Source organism: Protopterus annectens, chromosome 4.part0 (genome assembly GCF_019279795.1).
Source record: "Protopterus annectens isolate FY-2018-M chromosome 4.part0, PAN1.0, whole genome shotgun sequence".
Taxonomy (NCBI): Eukaryota; Metazoa; Chordata; order Ceratodontiformes; family Protopteridae; genus Protopterus; species Protopterus annectens.
This window is the reverse complement of record NC_056733.1, coordinates 1,373,952,075-1,373,979,247: the sequence shown is the minus strand read 5'-3', so window position 1 is coordinate 1,373,979,247 and position 27,173 is coordinate 1,373,952,075. Positions and strand designations below refer to the sequence as shown.

General features: G+C 40.8%; 1 protein-coding gene across 1 annotated transcript in view; it reads left to right on the top strand.

Moving 5' to 3' along the window:
* The window catches only part of SLC25A48 (solute carrier family 25 member 48), a 771,594-nt gene that overhangs the window by 565,938 nt on the left and 178,483 nt on the right, over positions 1–27,173 (top strand). Inside the window, exon 6 of the mRNA XM_044069895.1 lies at positions 19,698–19,831. Coding sequence (XP_043925830.1) covers positions 19,698–19,831 — 134 coding nt within the window. The remainder of the gene's footprint in view (positions 1–19,697; positions 19,832–27,173) is intronic.

Sequence of the window (27,173 nt, the reverse complement as noted above, 5' to 3'; positions counted from 1 at the left end):
ACATTACACTCACACAGCGACGCACACGGCACCCTCAGCGCACACCTACACATACTACGGCACTCATGGGGACGGTTGCACACAGTACCTACGTGGACCGCAGCACCGGTGGCGGTGTCTACCTCTCCCTTCATATCATCATACTATTACACGCGCATGTACTGTTACAGTACTGTGTTCTGGCGGTCTTTCAGCCTCGCGGTTATGCATATCGGTATGTTACACGTTCCATGGTTGGCGGTATCCTCATATTTTGAACCTCCCGGATGTTCAGATTGTCATTGCACTATGTATACTATGTACAGATATCGCGGGATACATCTCAGTCACCTTATATCCCTCTAATTCCCTGTCTTATCTGTATTATATATATGTATATGTGTACATATTTATCTATATATAATATATATATATATATATATATATACACACATATATATATATATATATATATATATTTATATGTATACATCTTGCGGCGAACGTGGCAGGCACACAGCAATGCCATATGCTGTAGGACTCATGTACTGTTCAGGTGTTGGCGTTACATGTTCCACTGGCTGTTGGGTTTACAGTGTTTGGTGGCTGCCTATGTTGGAGTCACACATAAGGTCACCCGTACATTACACTTTACAGGTGGTCATGTTTGTGTGCCGTCCATTTCACTGTGTGTGCAGGTGGGGAGGTGTCAGTCCATGGGGACTACGCTGTCAGAGTATGTGCTATACGTTCCCTCTTTGCCAAGACGTAGGCATATTGGGTACGCCTCCGTCTGCCTACTGGGGCTGGCACAGTGTGTTCCTGGTGTGGAACCCTCTGTGCCTGGACTGGCCTTGGCAATTGTGGTGGGCTTTGTGGCCCTTCACCATTATGTCCCTGCAGCAGCTGCTTCCGCAGGATCATATTATGTAGCATGGCACATACTATGAATATGTGGGCACATGTGCCTGGAGAGTACTGCAAGGCTCCACCAGATGTATCCAAGCACCGGAACCGTGATTTCAGCATCGAACACACGCCTATGATTATTCTGGTTTGTGCGTGTGCCTCATTATGGCGTTCTTGCATGTGTGTGTGTGCATTTCTGATGGGAGTCATCATCCACGGCTCCAGTGCATAGCCAGCATCCCCACGAGATGGCCTTGTGGGATGTCCCCCCTGACAAATACCTGATACAGCTGTGAGGCATGCCAGATATGGGAGTCGTGGCAACTTCCAGGGCTGCCAGCACACACATCCATGATAATGCCCTGGGCATTGCACACAACCTGGCAATTGATGGAGTGGAATCCCTTGCGGTTTATGTAGCGTCTACCCTGCTCACCAGGTGGTGACTTGATTTGTATGTGCGTACAGTCTATCGCACCCAGTACCTCCGGGTATTGTGCCACACGGTGGAAGTGGCGCATATTGCTAGCCAAATCCTCCTGAGATCTGGGGAAGTATGTATGCTCATTGGCATGTGGTAACATGGCATCCAGGAACTGGTGTAGTACCCTGGATGCTGATGCCTGTGAGACGCCCATTATATCTCCAGTTGGCCTTTGAAAGGTACTTGTGGCCAGTATTCGCAAGCTTACACATACCTTTGTGTCCACTGGGATGGGTTCCCCTCTGTTGCTTCTTGTTCTCAGGCGTGGCTGGCACAGCTCCACTATTTGCTGTAACATGTCCCTGTCCACCCTGTAACGCTCTACTATCTCCAGGTCATATAGCCCCTGGTAGGTTACCCTTGGTCTGAACACTCTCCTTCTCCTCCGAGGCCTGCGGTGGTTGTCGGCATCCTCCTCCACAACACCTTCTGTCTCTAACACATGCTGATGGATCACAGCTACGGCAGCACCCAACATGTACGTTTTAAAAGTTCCCCGTGTGTTTACACCTATGGTGCGGCATTTGGGAATACACGGCTGTGTGTTGTGTGCATTCACACTTTATACTATTGTACTGTGCACACCGATGATGTCATATGGTGTGTTTGTACAGCCGTATCTAAGGGTTATCTTCCGTGTTTTACCGATGGAACTACAACGGTGTTGCCTTTGGTGTTGCATTACTCTTACCTGCCATGGATTACCTTTTGACCTTCCCTTACTATTTCTGCGCGTTGCACCTACCATTTTCTGGCATGCATCCTGCAGAGCACTGTCATTTGTACTTTCATGGACATGGCATATCATGCGTTTTGTGTGCTACTGCCGTTGTGCTGCCTGCCTGCTTTGCTCTGCTGTGTCAGGTCTTCTAACTTTGCAATTTGCTACCTCCCCTACTTTCTTTGCATTCATATGCCCCCCCTATCCCATTTTGCAGGTTTCTGCATTCAGAGTTGTCAGCTGCCACCGATTGGCCTTCGTGGGTTGATTAGTGTTGATTGCTCATTAGTACTCCAATTACACTTCTTCCACATTTCCTTATATTCTTCACATCACCTTCCTGTTTCCGATATTGTTTGCGGGGCGTGTGTCACATGACTAGGTTCCGGGAACGTTGTCATCCTCGTACACATGCACTTTTGCACGCATTGTGTGCTCTCAGCTAAACTATTACCCCACACCCCGGTCCTGCAGCTTTGATTTGCGATGTACAGCCCAGGGTTGCTGTGCTCCAATGTGCTTACTGCTACAGTGGCACACCCCTCTGCAGATGTCATGTATTCCCTCTGAGCCACTCCTCGGTGTATTACCACTGTGCCGTTTGGTACAACCTTGCTCCGGTGGGGAATTTGCAATTCAGTATTATCTGCCTCATTTGCATGGCATTAACTACTAATTCATAGTTACCACGCCGAAGACTGCCGTGAGTCCTTGGCATCCCTTGTACCGTGGTTGTGGCGTTCCATGCATACCATGGTGTATTATGCTGTGTACCTGATGTCTATTACGATGCTGTTTTATAACATTGTTATATTATTTCATTATGTTGCACCTTCCACACACATGTCCTGCGGTTCTGATGTGAGTTACTGTGGACATGCCATTTAAATAGTTATTTACGTGTTGTGCATGTTTTCTTTTGTCATTGTCTGTGTATTTCGCCATTGGCATATGTTAACAGTATGATACCTGGGTCTGACACTCTTCCATTACTCCGATGTTATGTTTGTGGAAATGTAAACCGTTTTTTTTTGGTTTACATTGCCGTGGGCTTATGCTATGCCTGCACCACTTTGTGAATCGCTATATGCCTTCATTTGCATGGTGACACACCGCACATAGGGTGTTTAGCATACCTACGCCGGGGGCTGCGCAGATCTGGCATACGCCAGTAGTGCACGTGGAATTGAATCGTACCTGAATCGCTCGGCGGCCATATTTGGCGTTATAACGCCTACGCTATGCGTGCACCTGGCACAAGGTTCATGAATCCCGGGGTATGTCTAAACAGGGCATTAGTTTCTCTTTTATTTTTTACATCATATAGCTGCTCATATATTCTGAATTTAAGAAGCCTCTCAGTCTTTCCAACATAAAATGAAATGCAGGTATTACATTTTGCAAGATATACTTGTTTGTTGGAAAAACAGTTTCCTTTCCTGAAAAACAAAGTATTACCATTTTCATTAGCCAAGGTAATAGAGGTACCCTGTAGAATATAATGGCAATAAGAACATCTACCACAGGGTCTGGTACCATTTAGCTTGCTGTTAACTCCACCAATACTAATTTTCCTTTCTAAACCCAACTTTAAATTAGGTCTTATTTTGGTAGAAAAAGTTGGATTTTCACCCAAAACTTGGTACACCTCATTGTTGGTTTTGAAAATACTCCAGTTTTTTTATTAAGAATATTCTTAACCCCATTGTATAGGGGACTATATTGAATCACACAGGCTTGTTGAAAATCAATATTTGTCCCACCATCTACATCTACACCTGCCTGGGGGGGTTTTGTTAACCCCCTACCTAAAAGCGGTATATATTTTTTACCCCATTCATCCAAAACATTTCTCAGAATGGCATCAATAAATTCACCAGGATAACTCCTATCTAAAAACATTTCCTTCAGATGTACAAATTCCTTTATTACATTCTCTTTTTGGGAAGTCATTCTGACTATCCTAATAGCCTGGCCTTTAATGATACCTTTCTTCTGAAACACTGGGTGATGGCCGTTAGCTATTGCAGAAGGTTTTCTTATGATATACTCGAGAAATAAAACCTTCTTTTCCTTTTACTATCTTTGTATCCAGATAATTTATTTCCTCATCATGATACTCAAAGGTAAATTTTAAAAAAGTGGTGGTACTGTTCAAATACTCAATGAAAGCAGGTATAGAGTCTTTTTTACCTCTCCATAAAATAAAAATATCATCCAAAAACCTGTTATAGAAGGGAATCTCTGAGAAATATTCACTTTTGAAAACATATTCCTTTTCCCAACCCAAGAAAACAAGGTTAGCATAAATGGGGGCACAATCAACCTCCATAGCAATACCTCTTGCCCCTCAAAACATATATAATTATTTTCAAGAATGAGGGCCATGATTTCACATAGCATGGTAACCTGATCATGCTGTAGGTGGGAACAGGTAAAAAGAACATTCTCAAATATCGCTAAACTTTCTTGTTTGGAAATACAGGAAAAAAGATCCTAGACATCAATAGTCAAAAAACTAACTCCTGGGGACCATCATTCTGATTTTAATTGCCCCAGGAAGTCCCATGAATCTTTAACCAAATGTGGTACCCACTCCACAATATGTTTTATCATTCTGTCTATATAGACAGCTAAATTCTGTGTTTTAGAACCTCCAGCTGCCACTATTGGCCTAAACGGAGGGGTCACGATACTCTTGTGTACTTTTGGTATCTCAAACATAACTGGTACTTTGGGATGTGAATTAGAAAGAAAATCATAAACCTCTTTGGAAATTCTTTGATCTAATACATATTCATATAAAAAGCTATCAACACGTTGATAAAAAATGTGTATTTGGATTTTGGAAACTTGAGAGTAATTTTTGACATTAAACAAAATTTGCTGCATGACATCGGTATAGTCCTCAGAATACCCCCACCTTTGTCTGGGGTCATAATTCAAATGCTTTTGTCTTCTCTTAGTTCCTAAATAAGCCTTCTTTCCTTGGAGTTAAGGTTGAAAAAGACTTTCTTTTTTCTTCCCACATCTTATAAAGATCATCTCTAACAGCCTTCTCAGAAATGGCTGCCAGGGGATGTAGGGGCAGATTAAATACACTATTTTTCTTTTCTATGGATTTATTGCCCCCATCCTTTTTCCAAAATAAAACTTTCAAGTTTAATTTCCTTAAATGCAGCTGTACATCTAGTAATACCTCTGCAATATCAGGAATATTGGTGAGGACAAACTTAAACCCTTTAGAAAATAATGTAAAAAGTTAATCTGTAATAATCCTGTCAGTGTAGTTGTAAATATTGAAACCATGGGAGGTATGGAGAATGTCCTGCCCTTCGTTCCCCAATATTGATACCTCCCTGTCTGCCACTTGGGGAAACCTTTCGGGTATTCTGCCACTTTGCAGTATGTTGTTTGTCTCCCTTGCTTCTTGTTTGCTATTCTTTCGGAGAGCCTTAAAATTGGAAAATCCTGTTGATCAGGACAATCCACCATCTCTTCTTCTCCAAAATACCTGTTCTCATCGTCCCCTTCTATACCAGACATGGTACTGTTATTACCATCAAAATGGGAATGAAACCCACTTTGATCAGAATCTGTATGTCTAAAAACAAGGTTATTTGTAGGGTACACTTTATGATTTTTGTATTGCTTAAGGTCCCTATCTAACTTCCTTGATTTTTCAGAAAAAATATTGCTGCATTTTTTCTCTATCCTGTCAATGATTTTATTATAAAGCCCTTCATATTGGGAAAACAACAAATCACCTAGAATCATGCCATTTAACTCTTCTTCTTCTTTTTGAAACCTATTTTCCATCTGTTCATGAAAATGCACAACTTTGTTAAAAAGTTCAAACTCCCATTTATCAAAAAGTTTAACAAAATTCCCAATAACATCAGCATCATAATGTAGTCAAAATGGGAATTTATACACCCGTAACCCCTGTGGTACCACTTGTAAATGCAGGCATTCCTTAAAATAAACAATTTCCATTTGAGACATTTTAAATGTAAACATTTTTTTCTCAAACACATAAATCATGTCTTTCAAAGATTTGAAACTGTTATTGTCACAATTGTCCTTGCCAGACATTGTCCCTGGTGCATTGTGTGGTTCATTGAAAAGAAAGTTATTTTTAAACAGGGCACCATATTTACAACTAGTCCCCCTTGTAATCTGGTTACAGTTGTTATCATTCCTAGGACAAGAAGAATGCCCATTAAAAGTAATTCCCTGCTCAGGGAGCACACTGCTGTGATTCCATTTCCCTTCAGAATTGCAATTAGTCAATTTAGGGGGAATAGAATCTTGAATAAGGTTAACAGTACCTGTTTCTTTGTGCTCCACCTGTCACGGCTGCCCAATAACGCTGTTGGAAATAACATCAAGGTCTTTGCCAAAATAAATGGCACAATTAGTGCCTAAATCCTTCCTCGAATGGCTTTGCTGGTTTAAATAAAAAAAATCATCCCCATTACAGGGAAAACGCTGTTTTCTGTGACCATGCTGGACCTCGGCTGTCACAATAACATCACAACGCCTCCCCGAGGTGAGCAAACAGCTGCTCAATCCATTTGAAAAGTTTTCGTTACCTTGGGAGCAGGAGCCTCTTCCATTTACTTGTACAGCCTCCACACAACTGCCAGAACCAAGCGAACCACTCTGGTGACTGTGCTGTTGTGAAAACAACTCAATAAGCTGAGTTAACTCACCCTTTATCTTGGCCACGTCACTTTTGAGCTCCAAAAGTTCCAGGTGATGCCCAGAATCAATGACTGGTGAAAAATCCAAAGATTCAGGAGAATGCATGAAGTCCAAAACACCACAAATGAAACTATAAAACCAGTAAAGTGGTGTAAAACTGCTTACCAAAAAAAACAAATAAACCAAAAAATAAGCACCCTGGTAGTCAGTCTCCAGTGCGTTTTATTGTATAACAAATCATTTAAATAGGTTTAAACAACCATAATTTGTCAAAAATAGCCAATAAAAACATCAAATTAGCATAAATCATGAATATTAAAAACATTAGATCAATATTATTCACTGTCATATTAGTAAAACAATAAAACAAATGAAGGGACTTAGACTTGTCCTGCTTTTTCTTTTAATACTGGCAGGATAGTCAAGTAATCATTTAACCCTGGATGTACATTTGCAGCCAACCTTAACTGCCACAACAGCTCTTTTTTACACAATACATTTTGCCAATCCCCCCCTCTTGAATCTACTTGCACAGTATCCAGAATGACAAACTTAAACCCAGAAAAACCTTCACACTGTAAACTATGTTTAAACAGGGCATTAGTTTCTCTTTTATTTTTTACATCATATAGATGCTCATATATTCTGGATTTAAGAAGCCTCTCAGTCTTTCCAACATAAAATGAAATGCAGGTATTATATTTCTCAAGATATACTAGTTTGCTGGAAAAACAGTTTCCTTTCCTGAAAAACAAAGTATTACCATTTTCATTAGCCAAGGTAAGAAGAACAGAGAGCTACTTTTAATGGGCATTTTTATTGGCCTAGGAATGATGTTAACAACTGTAACCAGAATACCAGAGGGACTAGTTGTAAATATGGTGCCCTGTTTAAAAGAAACTTTGTTTTCAATGATCCACACAAGGCACCAGGAACAATGTCTGGCAAGAACAATTGTGACAAGAACAGTTTCAAATCTTTGAAATACATGATTTATGTGTTTGAGAAAAAAATGTTTAAATTTAAAACATCTCAATTGGAAATTGGTTATTTTAAGGAATGCCTGCATTTACAACTGGTACCGCAGTGCTAAAAGAGGGGTAAGGGAAGAGTACTGAGTGTGAATGGCCTCAGAATCATGTCAGTACAAAGACTCACATACTCTTTCACAGAAATTTTCACAATTGCAGGACCGGGATTAAAACTCATACCTAACTAGATTACTACACTATAGTGTTACGCAGTTATTGCAAGCACCACAGAGCTTATATACAGAGCTGTCCAAAGGTATCTTTGAAGGTGAGTGACATCAGCAGTAGTGCTAAAGGAGGAGTAAGGGAAGTGTAATGAGTGTGAATGGCCTCAAAATCATTCATCTAGATACACACACACACACACACACACACACACACACACACACACACACACACACACACACCTTTACATTTGACAGGACTGAGATTACAAATGCTACATGAATACTTATTTGTAGTGTAGTTTTACTCAGTTATCACAAGAACCACTGAGACTATAGGGTTCAGGGCTAACAAAAGGAATTTCTACAGTGAATGACATCAGCACATCATGTGATATAGGCCAATGGGATGTGTACTGGGTGGGAAAGGCCTCATAATGGGATTCTCTTTGTCGCTGTCTGTCTCTCTCTTCCCCACATTTGTGTGTGTGTATGTTTGGCATATTATCTTATGTTGGCCTTAGATATGTGTGAGTATTCCTATCCAGTGTGTGTGTGTGTGTGTGTGTGTGTGTGTGTGTGTGTGTGTGTGTGAAGTATAAAAGGTGTACAATTTGGTGTGTATGCACAGACATCTGCCAATAACAGATATGTATAGTCCACTGTGTTGTCAGACATGGGCTTCATTTCTCTAAGTGTAGGAGCCTGCCCAGTATGACATATATAGAGTGAGTAAATCCATTCCAAGAGAGAGTTGTACTCCAGTGCAGGATTTTGTGTGCTACAGCTCCACCTAGAAACCTGTTTCTGCAGGATATCTGTAGCTAGATTGCCAATATGGAGACACAATAGGTGTAGCATACGGGGGATACTGCAAGTATTGCTGTCTGTGCTGCTTGTGTAACATGGTTGGTTATAGCATAGATTTTCTGACATATCTATTATTTTACACTGTGATGTATCATGTCATCAACTACTGACAGATATCATTGTTTGCTCACAGTTATTTACCAGGGAAATACAAGATGAATGAAGCTGAGACCAATATTCTGAGGCATAGACTACACATTCTGGCACACACCTGCATTTGTGGAGGGGTAGCTACAGACAATAGACCACTGGTTCTGTGTAAATGGTGCAGTACCTTGCTAGTATGCTGGCTGGGGATCCCCTTCTTGTGCTTTTCTCGACTTAACGGAATGGCCATATCCTGCTGGGGCCATACCTCTCATCTGTAGAGATACACTAGTGGTGGCTCGCGATATTGGACTGCAGGACTGCAGCCCCCCCCCCAGCTGTGAACCACAATGGTACAATCCAATAACTTTAACTTCCTCATCTAGAAAGTGAATCTTGATTCAGGAAGGAGGCAGCAGACTGCTGATGCCCCAGAAGTCTATGCAGTGCTAACCGCATAGACTAGAAGGGGATCAGAATGCAAGGTCATCAGTCTTGGAACATTCACAAACAGGAACCGGAAAACTGGAAGTGTGCATTCCGGCACATGCGAATGCAGATGAGGATGAATGAAGCTGTTTGGAGTTTATCATTGCAGGTACATTATCGAAGCTTGGATTTATTGCAGAGCCAGCATTTTTCATTGCAGGTGAATGCACATGAAGATGAAGTTGTTGCAGGTACATTATTGAAGCTGGTGTGTGTGTGTTTAATGCCCCAGTTGACTTTTACTGGTGGCTATAGAGAGAACTCAGGATACCTGCTGGTGGTGGATAGAGAATACCATAGGCTTGAACCCTGTACCCTGAGTTCAGGTAGTGACAGCCTGAATTCCCTACCCACCACCATCTGTGAAACGTTTGCAGATTTTTGCCTCATATTTTGTTCTGTTCTGTTCATCATAATATTTGTCGTTTCTGAATTTTTAATTCCTTAGACAGTTGATGGTGCAGTGGTAGCATTATTGCCTCACAGCTAGAGGTTCTCTGGTTTGATTCTTGGCTGGGGTAACTTCTGTGTGGAGTCTGCATGTCCTCCCTGTGTTTGTGTGTGGGATTGCTCTAGTGTCCTTATATGTTATAAACACATGTGTCTGCAGTATTTCTCCCTGGGCCTCTGCTGAAAAGTGGCTTTTGTTCCAAATCAGACTTTCCTGGTTAAAAAATATTAAATAAATAAAACTGACAGGCATTTAAATTTCAAACTTTATATTCTTCAGAAAGTACATAGTAACACAAAACCTTTTATTCTAGCAGTTTTCTACGTTTGTAATATGAATATTTGAAATTTGTCCCTATTTTTTGGGACTGTATTCCCCCATTATTGGTTTCTTCCAGATTTTTGTGCTAAGGTTAAGAGCTATGGTGAGAACTGAATTCACTGAATATGTTTGAGAGCTGTAATCCCCCATTACTGGCTTTGTCCAGGTGTTTTGTGCTAGGAGGTTGACAGCTGTGGTGAGAACTGAATTCACTAAATGGTAGCCATTTAAGTTTCAGTCTTCCTCTCTTTCACTCTTTCATAAAAACAGCTAATATGGCATAGTGATATGTTGCTCTGACTGTTTTGCCAAGGGTTCTGGGTTCAAGACTCGGCAGTAAAATGTATGGTGATAGCACAGCATTTTATATTAGCAACTTTCCAAGATTATACAAGCAATGTTTAAAATGTGTTCCTGGTTTTTGGGCTTTTGCCCCCCCCCCCAATAAATGTTGGCTTTTTCCAGATTTCTCATGCTGCAAAGTTGAAAGATACAGTTGAGTGTCGAGTAGATTTTACAAGGAGCTGAGAGCTGCAGGGGAAGAGAAGTTTAGTGCTGCTTATGCTAAGTCTACTTGCATTTTAATAGCACAACAGGTAGTGCATTTGCTTTTGATGCAGAAGGCTGTGGGTTCTACTCCCACAGGGGGTGGATGCTGCCGTAGTAAATCTGTCCTCTTTGGCGAAGATGCAGGCACTTTATTTGTTGAGGAAACAATGAAATATAAAGTTGTTTGCTAGACGTAACCTCTTCATTACTTACATATCTCTTTAATGCAGAATTTTATAGATTACTTTTACTTCTGCGGAGGTTGTGCATATTTAGTGATACTGGTGGATTGTAGAAGTTTGAGTAGACTTTTATGATGGAAATGTTCTCAATTAGGCAGTTTTGTCATTATTGGTGCATGCATTTTGTTTCATTGTTTACTGGAAAAATGTTCAAAACAATAAATTTAAAACACCCTCTAACAGCTGTACTGTATTATACTAGGAATGTAATTTAATACAATCAGGAAGGTGTATCACACAACACATGTATGTCTTGTGTGCAAGGGGCCTATCATTTGAAAACAGCCCAGAGTTAATCTTTATACTAGCCAAATGTATTTTCTTTGACTGTGGATTTCAATGCTGTTTCAATGAATGTGAGTTTCAAGGGCAGAGAAGTTTTAATGCTAAGTCTGTTTTCATTGGGAGACTGCATTGCATTATTTAGCAGATGTCTTGGTGCTTGTGCTGTAAAATGCAAAATAAAACTTTCAAATGAAATCCAAATCATTGTAGAAGTAAAGCAGTATGCACATTAGTGTTTATGGCAAATGGGGTGAAATAGCCAAGTAATGGGACATTGGAATGGCTGCAGGGGGAAGGCACCATTCGACCATGATTTTGTGAGGGGGAAGGATGGCAAACTCAAAGACAGACCCGGCTGAACTATACCTCCCAAATGTCCAGATTTTCACAGAATGAATAGATTTTTGCTTCTTATTTTTGGTTTGTTCCTCATAAAATGTGTGGTTTTCTGGCACATCATTTAGGAATTAAGTCACTAAATAATGATAGACATTGAGTTTCAGACTTCATAACCTTCAGAAAAATGCATGCTAAAGCAAGACCTGTTATTCTGTCAACTAAGTTTTTACAAGAGCAATATTTAGTACTGTATGTATGTGTCCTCAATATATTTGGCCTTGTCCAGATTTCCCGCATTAACAGGTTGAGAGGTGCGTGCAAATAAATTGCTTTATAGAATTAGACATATCCAAACCTCTCAACTGTCCCTGATTTTGGCTCAAAATGTTGCCCTCCCTCTAATAATCCCTCCACAAAATGGCAATTTTGGAAGAAAATGTGGCAGGTTTACAATTAATAAATAACTGTAATAATCAGAGTTGTAGATTACTTTTATTTCAGAAATGCATGTAGATTTGTTTATTTTGTCAGCTGCTTAAGTTAACATTACTAATATTAAAAAAGTGTCCTTTCTTTGACAGGTTCCCAGTTGTATTGTGTGACTACTTTATATTTTTGCATCACATTTTTGGTCCATTTTTCAAAAAATTGTGGTTTTCTGGCAAATTAGAGGCAAATCATTAAAGATTGAATCTGAAAATAATGGCAGACATTTGAGTTTCAGATTTCATACCCTTCAGAAAATTCATACTAATGCAAGACCTACTGTTCTATTAGAAAGTTTATAAGAGCAATATTTAAATATTGTCCTTATTTGTGGGCCTTTGTCCCACTTCTATGTATGGCTTTGTCCAGATTTCTTTATCTGAGGTTGAGAGGTATGACCAATGTATCAAGGCCATCACAGTCAGCCAGAGACATTTCAAATTGTGACATACTTATTGCACCCCACTCCCCCATGTAATGACTCTGGACGTGTCCAAGCAAGGCAAGGAGCAGTTATGCAGTGTCAGTGTGCAGAGTATCCCGCCATCCAAGGTAGACACAAGTACTACAGTGTCTTTTCATCTTTCCTTGCTTGACTTTGCAGAATGTTCTGGTTTTCTGTCATATTTTTATACTGTTGATTTATACTTCTTATTATTCAGAACGTGCCCGTTGCTCTGTGTTTAAGTAGCAATGCTTTCATGGCCATCAGGTAAGCTTGTCTGAGATTGTAAGATGCAAGTAAGTGTTAATAAGCATACCATTAAAGAATTACCAACATTGAAAGCCTTTTTGTTGTTGCCATGCAGAGAATACTTATATAACTAGATAACGTATAAGCCTTGGGTATTGAAATGCATATGGCAGTATTTATAATAAAGGACAGGATTACAGTATTTTAAAAAGCTCATTACCTTTGTTGAAGACTTGGAGCAATTTTTGCAGGCTTTACCCGAAAACTAAACAGAATGCTAATCTATCATGTGCGGTCCATAACCCTGTGCAGTAATCCTTTAAGCAATTTATCTTGATCTTGTTTCTTGTTTGCTGTTCATATTTTACTTTGATCATGTTTTCCCCATGAAACAAGCAGATAGTTGTTGTCAGGCAGCAGGTCTTTTTTGGATAAAAAACATTTTTACAAGTGGAGTTATCACAGAGATTACTTTCAGCATGGTACTTTTATAAAGCTGAATATAAATTATAATTAGAACTGCAGTGCAAGGAGAAATGGTTTGAGTTGAGTGCTGCTTGTTTTTCTTATACTTGACTTTGACTGGCATTCGAGTAATGTATTTAAAAAGTAATTTATTTTTTATGCCTTGCAACCTTTTTGTTTCCATCTAGAGTAAGCTGTCATGCAGCCGATGCATTGAAATATTTTTTTCTTCTACACTTCATTTTGTCTTGATTGGACTCTCATAATGACGGTTTGGCACCCAGGGAAGCGTATTTAATTAAAGTTCCAGGTTTTGTGGTTTTGAGCATAGCCCCTCCCCTTTCTAGTTGACCACACCCCTCCCATTGGCCCCACCCATTCAGCTGTCTCCTGCAGCCCCCCTTTGATTTGAAGTCACCAGCCATCACTGAGATACACCCACATTATCCAGAGGCAGGACTCGTATATCTGGCCAGGTTACCTTCACATTGTGGTTTACAAGCAGTTTTGTGACTATGAATGGGTTTGCAGTCAGGGGATGGTATGGGCAGTCATTAGAGTTTCAGATTTCACACACTCCATGACATTCATGCTTCTACACCCCCACCCCCCCACCCCCATTATCTTCTCCTCTTCCTAATATTATGAGAGCAATATCTCAGAGGTATCCTTATAGTTGGACCTTTATCCCAGTAGTATTTATGGCCTGGTCCACAGTTCTTGCAGTAGGACATGGGGAGGCATACTACTGGCAGTTGTCAGCATGGTCTTGCATTTGTTTTCTGTTTACTGTGTTAGGTTGTTAGTTAGGACCCCCTGACATTGGCACTATGGGTGAGGCATGGGCTTTTGCCAGAAGACTGTATGCCATTTGAGAGTGTTGCAGGGCATCTGTAGTAGGCCAGTGCATTCTGTCACTCATACGTTCCCAGGCTGCAAGCCAGTGGATTACCCTGGGGTGACAGTGGTAAGTGGTTGAGGTGTTCCAGTCAGTCCTTCCTGTTCATACTGATCCACGAGTCTGTATGTGGGCAGGTTGCTACTTACAGCTAGGGAAACAGCTGCATGAGAAACCTATTCAGCATGCAGCATCATGTATGTATTCCCATACAGAGATGGGGTCATGCTGTACTCATTCCCTACAGCAAGCATATGACCTGCAATAAATCTGTGGCTGATGGTGGAGTGAGCTGAGTGCATGTGTCATATGGAAGCTACTAGCACCTGACTCATGGATATACCTGGGACATTACCCTTATACTACCTTGTGTGTGGAGATGGACAGCCTGTCATTACTTTATAACTGTGCCTTTTGTGGTCTACCAGTGATTGGCTAGACTACCAGTATTCCATACTAGAGGGACAACTAATGTCATTTTAATCTCTGTGTGTAATTCCAAAGTTGTGTGCAGCTAACAGTTATTTTATATGCACTCTGTGTAGGGTATTTCCACCTGTGTACTGTTTCTATGTATGGGCCCTCTTTCATGGTGTGTCCAGCTTTCCAACGGTGACAGATATTAACATCTGGACATTGAGTATGTACAACTGCTGACATGGTTGTAGGTGAGAAGCAGTGTGGTTGGCACTGCAGTTGTTGGAACATGGCACTGTCAGCCATAGTACTGTACCTAGACCACTGAGACACAACCATCCAGGCCTACATGCTGACTGCTTCCAGACAACATTAAACACACAACAAACTTACCACACTGACCCCTGCAGATTGTACACATGCAGCAATCTATCATGTAGATGTGCTCCAGTGATATTACTCCTCAAACTTACATGTTACTCCATTTCTACATGGGATTGTGGGTGGGGGGGGTGCACACCTGAAGACTTTAAACATTTGCAATGTCTGTACTGGTATTTCACTTACTCTGTTGGCTTCCATTACATATTGTATTGCGACCTATCATGCAGAAAGGAGGCATATCTGTAGAGTACAAATGTTAGATTTTAATGCCATACATTTCAGTTTCAGACTTCTTACCCTTCAGAATTAATATGCAACTGTCAGAACTGTTGTAGTATGTCTGTGTAGGTCAGGAGGGGGGCTGTTCACCATTGACATCATTTAGAGGCCTTAGCCCGGCCTTTTATTATGGTCATGTACACCTGTCCTGCTGGGTGAGGCTGGTGGTGGGTATGTGACCCTCATTGACATCCATGTGTGTGACCTATGGACACCCACAGTTATTTGGGCCAACACATGTACTGCCAAGTATGTTGACACCAGTATTTGTTATGGGTTTCCTGCTGTCCCATATAGCTGTCAGCTGTATGCTGCTATTCCATTCAGCCACCCAATTCCCTTGCATGCTTGCATCCATATCATACATACAACTATCAGAACATACTACTTCATTCAGTAATTGATAGGAAAGGTGACTTACCTTGTTGGTGGGCTAGTATTGAGGACAGTGCTGGAGGAATGACTATGTTGGATGCTCCCTATACATGGTGAAGCACAGGTAGTGTCATGTTTGGCATCCATTTTACTGTATGTGCGAGTTAGAGAGAGCTATCAGTCCCTGGGTCCCTACAGTGTCAGTGTGTGTGCTATGCTTTGCTTCTTTTCCAAGAACAGGGCATGCTGGGCGTGGCTCCATCTGCCTACAGGGGCAGGCTCAGGAAGTTCCTCCTCCGAGTCTATCTGTGCCTGTGCTGACCTTGGCAATAGTGGGGGGGGGGTGTTGTGTGGCCCCTCCCCCTGCTGTTACTGCTACAGCTGTTTCTAAAATATCATATTGTGTAGCATGGCACATATAATGAACATTTGTCCACATGTAGCTGTGGAGTACTGCAAGGCTCCACCAGATATGTCAAGGCAGTGGAACTGTGACTTGAGCATCCCAAACACATGCTCCACAATGATCCTGGATTGTGCGTGTGCCTCATTATGGCATTCTTGTTCGGGTGTGTGTGCATTTCTGATGGGTGTCATCAGCCACAGCTCCAGTGCATAGCCAGCATCCCCCACTAGATGGCCATATGGGAAATCCCCTCTGGCAAACCTCTGATACAGCTGTCAGGAATGCCAGATGTGGGAGTCGTGATAGCTTCGAAGGCTGCCAACACACACTTGCATGATAATGCCATGAGCATTGCATATGACCTGGCAGTTGATGGAGGTGAAGCTCTTGTGGTTTATGTAGACCCTACCCCGCTCGCTGGGTGGTGCTTTTATGCAGATGTGTGTGCAGTCTATAGCACAAACTACCTCAGGGTATTCTGCTGTAAGTGGATGTACAAAAATGTATGTGCTCATTGGCATGTGGTGTCATGGCATCCAGGAACTGTTGGAGTACCCTGGATGCTGATACCTCTGACACCCCCATGATATCACCAGTTGGTCTTTAGAAGGTAGCTGTGGCTAGTATTCTTAAGCCTACACATACCTTGGTATCCACTGGGATGGGTTCCCCTCTGTTAGTTCTGTGTGTGAGGCGTGGCCGGCACAGCTTGATGATTTACTGTAGAATGTCCCGGTCCACCCTGTAGCACTCCACTATCTCCAGCTCATGTAGGCCCTGGTAGGTTACCCTGGGTCTGTACACTCTTCTCCTCCTTCTCACTGTGGGTTGGTTGGGTTGGTTGTCAGCACTCTCCTCCTCACCACCCTCAGCCTCTTGCACATATTGATAGAGTAAAGCGGCAGCAGCCTCTAACATTTTTGGTTAGTTTTGCCAGTTAAAAATCCCCCATCTGTGTACACCAGTGGTGGATAGTTTGTGGGAAAAAAACAGTCTGAAATGTGTTTGCATAGTTTATAGTGGTGTTCTGGGCTGTTGCCTGTGTAATTGGCTGATTCTGATACATTCCACCTGCCAGCTATGCTATTTCTCCTTGATTGCTTTCCTGATGCTATTTCCCTTTACCAGTTTTCTCCTAGTTTAAGCCTGAGGTGCGCCTTGCATTCACAGTGCTCAATTGTAAACACTGCTGCTGTTTCCTGTTTTTTTTTTTTTTTAGTTTAAAGCCTGGTGTGCGGTGCGCATACACATTTAAGCTATGTAAACAGTGCTAACGCACCCTCTTCCTTAGCTCTGCTTAGCTAAGGGCAAACAGGGGCCACTGAGCTCTAATGTGCTTACAGCAGACATTAGACACCTCCTTTTCCTGTTAGTTGCTCCTTCTTCCTACATGATCTTGTTCTAGTACCTACATGGCTAGATGCAGTGTGTGGACTTAAAATATTTTCTGATTCAGTAACATTCCCTTCATTTGCATACCCCAGCGTGTAGGTCATTAGTTTCAGTACTAAAACAGACCCTTTCTCCTTGACAACCAGTGCTCCCTTGTTTTGTTTACATTCTGCATGCCATAGACTACAATGGCAAAATGCAGATTTACCTTAAAATTGAGTATTACCATTTTTTTTTTATTTTTGACATGATCATGTTTGCGAGCTGCTGCCCTATGCTTAAACAGCTGAGATCGGCAAAAAAAAAAAAAAAGTTTAATTTTCATTAAAATGAAACAATTTTTCATGCCAATGGCCTTATATTTGGCCATTGACATGAATAATCAACACAATACATGCTTTTTCATGAGCTGTCATGCCTCCGTTTTTGTCATTTGGTTATTAACCGAATACATTTCTGCACTGACACTGTTCTAACATGGAGTCCGGGCAGCTCGGTGAATTGCAAAATCACCTCATTTGCATGGTTTTCACAAGCAAATGAAGTTATTTGCATGCAGAACAGTTTTTCCGTGCTAGAACAGTGTAGGGCTGCTCGTGCATGTGAAAATGGCACTATCTTGAATCGTTCGGTGGCCATTTTCTGTGCAGGAGCTCTTACACTGTTCTTGCACAGAAAATCGGCCTTCATAAATCCTGGGGTTTATTGGGTGGAATAGCATTAATTGTGCTTTTTTAAGGTTCACTATCAGTTGAGAATTGTTTAGCCAGTTTTCTATCTTTGAAGGATTCTTGCGCTTTGATTTGTAGAAGATGGATGTTGGGTGCAGAGCAGATTAGGGTAGTGTCATCTGCATATTGGACTATATTGGCTTTTGTGGTTGCTAAGTGGAACTGGTTTGTAAAGATGTTGAAGAAAAGGGGGCCAAGGATTGAGCCTTGAGGTATGCCACATTTGACAGGGAGTGTGGGGGGGGGGTAGGAAGTTGAGCCATTTGACAGATTGAGAGCGGTTGTCTGGGTAGCTACTGAACCATTGTAGGGTGAAATTATCAAGGTTGAGTTCAGAGAGGAAGGATAGGAGTTTATCATGGGAAACTGTGTTGAATGGTTTAGATAGGTCAAGAAAGGTGGTGGAGGCAGGTTTTCCTTGCTTTCTGTATGAGTTTATGGTGTTGATAAAGTTAATTAGGGCAGTGGTTGTACTATGAGCTGGTCGAAATCTGTGTGCTGAGTTTTAATGAGTAGGTTGTTGGAGAGTAGATGGGTGAGGAGTTAGTAATGGATACACCTTTCTAGAATTTTTGGTAGGGGTAAAAGGATTGCAATGGGTCAGTAGTTGGAGAGGTCGGTGGAGGGGCCACCTTTGTGAAGGGTGGATGATGCATGAGGTTTTCCACAAGGATAGAACATAGTTTTCAGTAATGGTTCTATTTGTTAGCAGTGAGATGGGGTAAGCAATGGCCCTTGAAGCAAGTTGGAGGTATTCGGCAGGGATATTGTTGGCAGCAAGGGTAGTTGGTTTGAGTTTTGCTATGAGTTTTTGGATGGTTGATATTAATACTGGTTTGAGTGAAAAGGGTTGGTGTGTGATTGGGCTTTGGGTGGTGGGGTTTGTATCATTTATGAGTTTCAGTATGGAGGAGGTGAAATAGTTGTTGAAGTTGGAGGCAATATCAGGGTTATTGCCATCTATATTTCGTGGTGGTGTGGTGTTTTTTCCAGGTTGAGGGATATTGTTCACTGCAGCCCAGAATTCCTGTGGGTTGTTACTATATTTTCTTTGTAAGAATATATAGTGATTTTGTTTGTCAATCTTAACCTGTTTTTTTTTTTTTTTGTCTTATTTCTAAGTTCTGAAGAGGCTTGTCTAGTTGTGGTTGATTTGTGTAGTTGCCAGATGACTTAACAGTAGTGAAAACTGCTGTAGTAGCAAATGCAAAGCAAAATTATTTTCTTTTTTAATGTTCAAAATGCTTGCTCAAATGATGGACATATTTACAGTTTATTTGTTAGACATATGCCCTTTTCCCCCACTGTAATTGCATTGCAACTATGAAATTATGTGAACACTGATCTGATTAATTATTTTTTTGTCTTTTACTCCTTTTCCTTTAACTAAAATGATTCTAGTACCCTGACACTTCAGAGAATAAACTAATGATGATTGGTGTATTTCGTGGCACTGTATTATTAGAAATGTGCATGAAATCATACAGTTGTGCCGAGAAAGGACTAATGTTGATGTTTCCCTATGCATTTACCCAACTTTAGGAGCCATTTCTTGGGGGACAGCGACTCCAATGGATGTTGTTAAAAGTCGACTGCAATCAGATGGGGTTTGCCAGAATAAATATAATGGTGTGAAGGACTGCATCATCAAGAGTTACCATAATGAAGGCATGCAAGTTAGTCATTATGCAAATTACTACAAAATATTTATACATCTTTGGTAGACTTTAATTTTGGGGTATTTGCTCTTCATAAGAAATCACATTGCTGTTTAGATTAACACTTTACAGAACACAGCTTTGCAGTGTGTTTTTTAAGTCTATACTGCTGTCTGTTTTGGACTGCTTTAATCCACCACCATACCATACAACTCCAATATGGTTTAACACATTGTTATCAAATGTTCCATGACTGATACCGCAACATTCTGTTGTAAAATATACTCACCTTGTGCTGCTAGCTTCACAAACAACAGAAACAGCATACCTGGAATATTAATCTGAAAATCATAAATCTTATTTCATTAGGAAATGAGTATTAATTTTATTTTAAAATTGCGATCAAACAGCTGTTTGCTTCATTCACCACAGTGTAATTTTGTAACTTTCAACGTCCTTATGTCTGGTGCCTTGTTTTGTGTTTGGCTATTAATTTTATATTTTACAATTCAAATGTAATATACTTGCAAGAGTAATCCTCTTTCTCCCTGGTTGTGCGACCAGAAGGTTAGTATGTTGCATTTTTGCAGGTAAGCAACTTTTCTGCTTATTTTGGGTAATTGCAAATATAACATATTTGTTTCATTTCTTTATTCTTTTTTCTTTTTTAAATGAAAGTGATCATCAGTGAACTTTCACTACATATTTTATGTTGATGAAAGTTCATAGGTGATACACCCTCCACATACCCCCTACTAATTATGTAGTCGTACACCAAGATCGCACAATCCCAGAGGAAAAGGGTATATTCCTCTACCCATTGATTGTTGATATTGCATGTCTGTAAATCATCTGTTTAGTCGACCAAAATTTATTGATTAAATAGATGGCAACCAAAGTACCATTAAACAAACTTACCAGGAACGTGTGTGTGTGTGTGTGTGTGTGTGTGTGTGTGTGTATATATATATATATATATATATATATATATATATATATATTTATATAGATCTACTTCACGTCACCTAAAACACATTTGATGACTTTCATTTGACCAAGACCAAATCACCTAAACAAATTACCCACAACTCATTTGACTGACTCTCATTTCACCAGCAGCTTACAATTCTGCATTTCAACATACTAGATTTTACACCACAGCGATGCACACTTACAACACTAATGATCAACTCTTTCCAGAACTTAAAAACTACTTACTTACCCTCTTAACAGAATCTGGACAATATAAAAACAAACTAGGTGGGAGGCTATTCTCCCTATACCCCCCCAACTATATATACTAACTTCTTAATCACACTATAGTAGGGAAAAGGGCATATACCTTTTACTTGCCTTACAGTGCTTTACACGCTGCCAGTACTGCTGGGAACGCACTAAATGTCCCCCATATTACTTTGGATATATCCCATAAAAATGTAGAGACATACCCACATTTAGAAACACTACAATACTATGTTCTACATGACTATCGGTATTCCGACAGTCAGCACTGTAAGTTACAGTAATTCTTTTTATCACAAGCAAGTCACAGTTGCTGGAAAAACCACATCAAGTCTGTAGCTTAAAAGTCGGTGAAATGAGAGTCAGACAAATGAGTTTTAGGTGAAGTGAAGTAGATCCATATATACATATACATATTTATATATATATATATATATATATATATATATATATATATATATATATATATAGATGCGTGTGTGTGTATGTGTGTGTGTGTGTGTGTGTGTGTGTGTGTGTGTGTGTGTGTGTGTGTGTGTGTGTATAAAATCATTTTAATGGCCCTAACTTAGACAAACAGAAGATTAGTGAAGCGTATTTACGGGCACATGTATGATGTCAAAGCTTAAAACAATGCACTACACAATCATTCTATGTTATGCACAAAATCTAAACTACAGAAAAGTAAATAATATAATTTAGGATAAAAATATTATATAAAGTAAAAGGGTCTATATTAGTTTGCCAAAATGTATTTATTGTAAATAGTGCATACGTACTTAATACAATGCTCAGTGTAATATGATGCAACTTCCACATCTATATTTATATCTATGTATATTATCTAAACTCACATATACACACACATATGTATACACCCTTGTCGCAATAATATAATAATTCCATTTATAGGGTATTGGGAATAATCAAATGGAGAAAAATCTGTTTCACAAGTACATCATATAATACATTTTAGCACCCAAAGGAGTAAGAGCAGAATGCAAGTCTTGAAGTGGCATGTTTTCTGAATGGATAATTAAACGAATAGAGTGCCTAGGATGGATATATGAAACATTTTAACTTACTGAGGTGCGCAGGCTTTCTAAAAAAAATCTGGGCCTCATAGCTTTGGGGATGAGACCTACGTATGTCTTAAATCCTAACTAGTATCCAAGCATGCATGTGTGGGATCGAGAGACCTAGCCACTGATGGTCAGTGGTGCTGGTATTTTTTGATGTTGGAGAAAGTATAGATAGAATTTTAATTTTCCTGTAACTGTGAGGGGTCAAGAGTTGGAAGGGATACTGGTACACATGGGAGGAGTGAAAGAATGAGCAAATATTGTTCTTAGGATGATCAAATATAGTTGTTATGGTATAGTCAGTGATGGCTTACAGGTGAATATTATGTACTAGTTGAAGAGAATGCTTGCAGTAACCTACTTGCTTATAATACTTTCTCTTTACCAGCTAGTTATAATCACTGGAAAAAAGATATAAGTTGCAGCTGAGGTCTACAAGATTTGCAGAGTACCCACAGAAAGTATACAGTTAAATAAACAATGCAGTGAAATAGTACTATCTGTAGTTGTTTTATATGAAGGTTATACCTGTCATACATTCAATATTATTGACATAAGAACAATAACAGTTATAGGTATGCTTGTTTTATTCTGAGTAGAATTGCAGAAAGATAGCAATCCTGACAGTTGGGCATTTGGCTCTGCGGATAGAGTGTTGAGCCCTGATTATGAACCAGCTGACTCATTATTATCTAGCAGCCCAAGTTCTGAAGGATAAGAACACAAAGGCACAAAAACAATACCAGGCAAGTGACTACATGAACTATAAACTGAATAGCCATATGCATCTTTAAGTATACATATTTTAACATTGTTGGCACCCCTTATAAACATTTAATAGTGCTTACCTCCCAAATCAGTCAGGGCCAAATATGATAATCCTTGTGTAAATTTGTGTCTACTATTTCAGTTGTCAAGACTAGCCATAAAGGCATAAAAAACAATACTTTCATTTACCTGTAGTGATAATTTAGTCCATCTCCTGGGAATATGTTGAGTTAGGGATATATTCCTCCAGCACGTCTTGTCTATTGTTGTCTGTAGATTTAGATGATCAGAATGCATGTTTGTAAAGCCACTGGTTTTAGGAAGAAATATGAGGTCAAATAGAACTGAGACTTTAAAGGCTCAGAAGGCAAGACAAAGGACACCATGGGGCATCCAGAAGGACTGTGAATATAAAATAGTTGTGCTATTCTATGGAAATAGTAACTGCTGTGACCATTCCAGATAAATGATATACTTGGATTTGCAGAATACCCATAGAAGTATAGACAACATAGAATATTTGAAGATCAAAGTAGAGTGGGTGATGGCAGCTGATTCAATCTACATAAGGGTCCAGCCAACAGCAATTACCAGCACCAACTGTAGATAGCGGTGCTCAGCTTGCTGCATGTGGGTTAGGGATGAGTACTTAGTTGTGCAAAGTTGCATCTCAGTCATAGCCTCTGTGGCATGTGTGAGAATGCAAATGCTCAGAGGAAAGGCAGAACAGACCCCTGCATCTCCCTATTATGGCTGCCTGCATGAAATCTGTGTTATGACTGTGCCTTGATCTATTGATATAGTCACTTTGGAAGTTTTATGATCAACAGGTGTAGTGCAAAAATAACTGAAAAAGTAAAGACAGTTGTGCATAGAGAGAAACAACCTACCTTTGCAAGTAACATTAACAAGTATTGCTATTATGTATTTTACAATCTACAACAATACACAGTTCTGAAATGCTTGTGTAGCAATTGACATTATATGCACCAGCAGCTACATGAGACATAGGTTCATAGGTTCATAGGTTCATACTAGGCTATCTGCCCTAGGGCTATTATAAGCCTAGCCAGAGTGTGTTTGGCTTTTGCCACCTATTTTAAATTAATTTTGCTATGCCCTTTTTCGAGGTTAGTATACTGTGCCTCTGTCTAACAGTGACACAGAAGTGATACCCGGGGTAAACCTACGATCTCCCATCCACTCATCAAGATTCCTCTTGAAGAGAGTCAATGAGGGACACTGCCTAACCTGGACTGGGATTTTATTCCAGAGTGAAGGGAGCCTCTGGGTTATGACTCTGTCCCTCCAGCATGTCCTATTTATTTCAGTGCTGAGGTTCAAGTCTCTCGAGTGTGTAGCTCGATGGGATTTGGATTTTCTGAGGTGCAGCATGTCCATTAATTCCGGGTTGAACATGGCTTTATACGTCAGGCACAGATCGCCTCTGAGCAGGCAGTATGCCACTGAGTAGAGCTGGAGTTTCTTTAACCGGGCAGCATATGGCATCTGTTTGAGCCCTTTGATCATCTTGGTGAAGTACTTTTGGGGTCTTTCCAGTTGCTGCAGGTGTCTGGTAAGGTACATCCCAAAAGGGGCATTGTACTCAATTATGGGCCTGATGAGGGATGAGTAAAGAGGCACGATGACCTCCTCTGATCTAGATGTGACTCCCTTCATGATTAGGTGGGCTATATAAAATGTTTTTCTAACCACTTTGGCCACGTGGTTGTCAAATGAGAGATTGCTGTCAACTTGGGTCCCCAGGTTCCTAATTACTTCTTCTGTACTTAATGGATTACCACATATGTGGTAATTTGTGGGCACTTTGTTTTTGACTATACACTTTTTGGCATTTAGCTTGAGGCCATGGCTCTGGCACCAGTTGTCTGTTTCTATGAGGCCCTTTTGGAGGATGCTTGTGTCGGCTAGAGAGTTGATTATGGCGCCCAGTTTGCAGTCATCTGCGAACTTGATCAGCCACAGTCCTTCCGTGTTGGCCTGTACCTCCAAGAATTATATACTGAACAAGAGAGGTCCCAGGACTGAGCCTTGTGGGACGCCACTTGTAACTGGTTTGGAGTCTGACATGGCTCCAGCAATTCTAACCATGTGGGTTCTGTCCTTGAGCCAGTTTGCAACCCATCTAGTGACATAGGGGTTTATATTTAAGCTGGTGAGCTTATCTATAATGCCCGAGTGGGGTATTGTATTGAAGGCTTTTGCGAGGTCCAGGTAGGCTGTGTGGACCACCTTCCCCTCATCAATGGCCTTGGTGACTGTTTCAAAGAAATCAACCAGGTTTAAGAGGCAGATCTGCCCTTAACAAAGCCGAACTGGGTAGGATCTAGTGTCTGTAGGTTCCCAATATATTTATGAGGTTCATGATGATCCTTTCCATAGCTTTGCAGACCAAGCTAGTCAGGCTTATGGGGCGATAGTTTCCAGGATCCGTTGAGGCACCACCTTTGTGTAGAGGGACCACTGTTGCTGTATGCCACTCTTTGGGTACATATCCTGTAGTAAGGCTGAGATTGAACAGTAGATTTATGTTTGGGTTTAGCTCTTCTTGGAGTTCATGTAGGACGCAGCCTGGAACACCGTCTGGTCCCATCGATGTGCTGTGTTTTTTTCTTTGGAGAGGGCGGCTCTTACCTGAGCATCTGAGATGTCAGGGGGGCATCACTCTGCTGGGATAGATAATTGCCCTTTTGGTGTGGGGGGGGAGTTTGCGCTGAACCTGTCAGCTAGGATATTGGCAATGTCTGTGGGTTTGGTGTATTTTTTGTCATTTTGGACTAATTCTGAGCATATCTGGGAATTCCCACCCAGGTTCCTAACATAACTAAAGAAAGCCTTGTGATTATCCTTAGTGTTCTGTGCAATTTTTCTCTTGAAGCTGGCCTTAGACAATTTTATGAGTGCCCGTGGTTTTTTGCTAATACTGATCAGAGATGCCTTCCCTTTTTGGGATTTTGCTCTATCATGTAGTAGCTTCTTCCTTCTACATTATGTAGATGTTAGGGCTCCAGAGATGGGATGTTATTGCAGTGGACACAGCAGTAATGAAGTTTGAATTGTTTCACTTTAAATACCTAAGGAATTGTATACCATTATAAATTCATCCTAAAGACACTAAAAAAGAAGACTAATACTGTAATTTGTATTTAGAGTCATGTCAACTGTACAACATACATATGAAGCAGTGGGTTTTTTGCACAAATTATAATATTGCCAAAAGATACCTTTATCAGAGATAATGGGCAGGATTCACGAAGGCTTGCACGGAGTCTAAGAGTAGTGTAAGACTCCATGCAGCCTTCGTGATCCAGGAACAGCCCTAAAGTCCGTGTAAGAGACCAGCTAAAACGTCTCTTACACGGAGTGGGCGTGGATATGCTAATCACCTCACTTGCAGCTGAATAGCATGCAAATGAGGTAGATTAGTGATCCAGGAAGCCCAAAGCAGCCCGTGTAAGAGCCGTTTTAGCTGCAGAAATGTACTCAGTTGACAACTGAGTACGTTTCGCAAAACAATGGAGCCATGTCAGCTCCAAATAAAGGGTGCATATGTGTCAGGCAGCATGCCAATGGCCAAATATGTGGCCATTGGCAAGGTACCCCAATGCAAATATGAAAAATAAATACTTTTTTTTTTTTGGCGATCGCCGGTGTTTAAACGCAGCTTAGCCCCGCACAAACGGGCTGTGCTATATAAAACATAAAAACGAAGGTTATAAACCCACAAATGTGGGTTTTATGCAATACATGGATTTACAATGCAGGGACCAGCAGACCAAAAACAACATGGCCACCGTGTAGTGGTTGCTAAGGGGGGAAGCTGAGTCTAAGACATGTAACTAAGCATTAGTAGGCAATCTGATGCAAATGAGTGTTAGGATATTGAATTCCACTGTCACATAGCAAATGAGCACATTCTGAGTAGTGTAAGAGATACATAAGGGGGAGGAACAGAGTAGGAGATAGGTGACATCACAGGGGGGAATGGCAGAAAGAAATGCAGTTCATTGGAGGTCAGAGTTACATGACAGATGCCAGACACATATCATGGAAAGAGGAGTGCCACGACATAAGCATGGGAAAGTCAAGAAATGGAAGGTGTACACTGTTGCCTACACCAAAGTTTCTTGCTGGGCGTGCATGCACACGTGTGTGGGCCATGAAGCGCAAGTAGGACAGTGTGCACGTGTGTAAGGCAGACTGAGCAAACTTAGAGCACTGTTGGCTGGTGGCCCGGGAAACCCCAA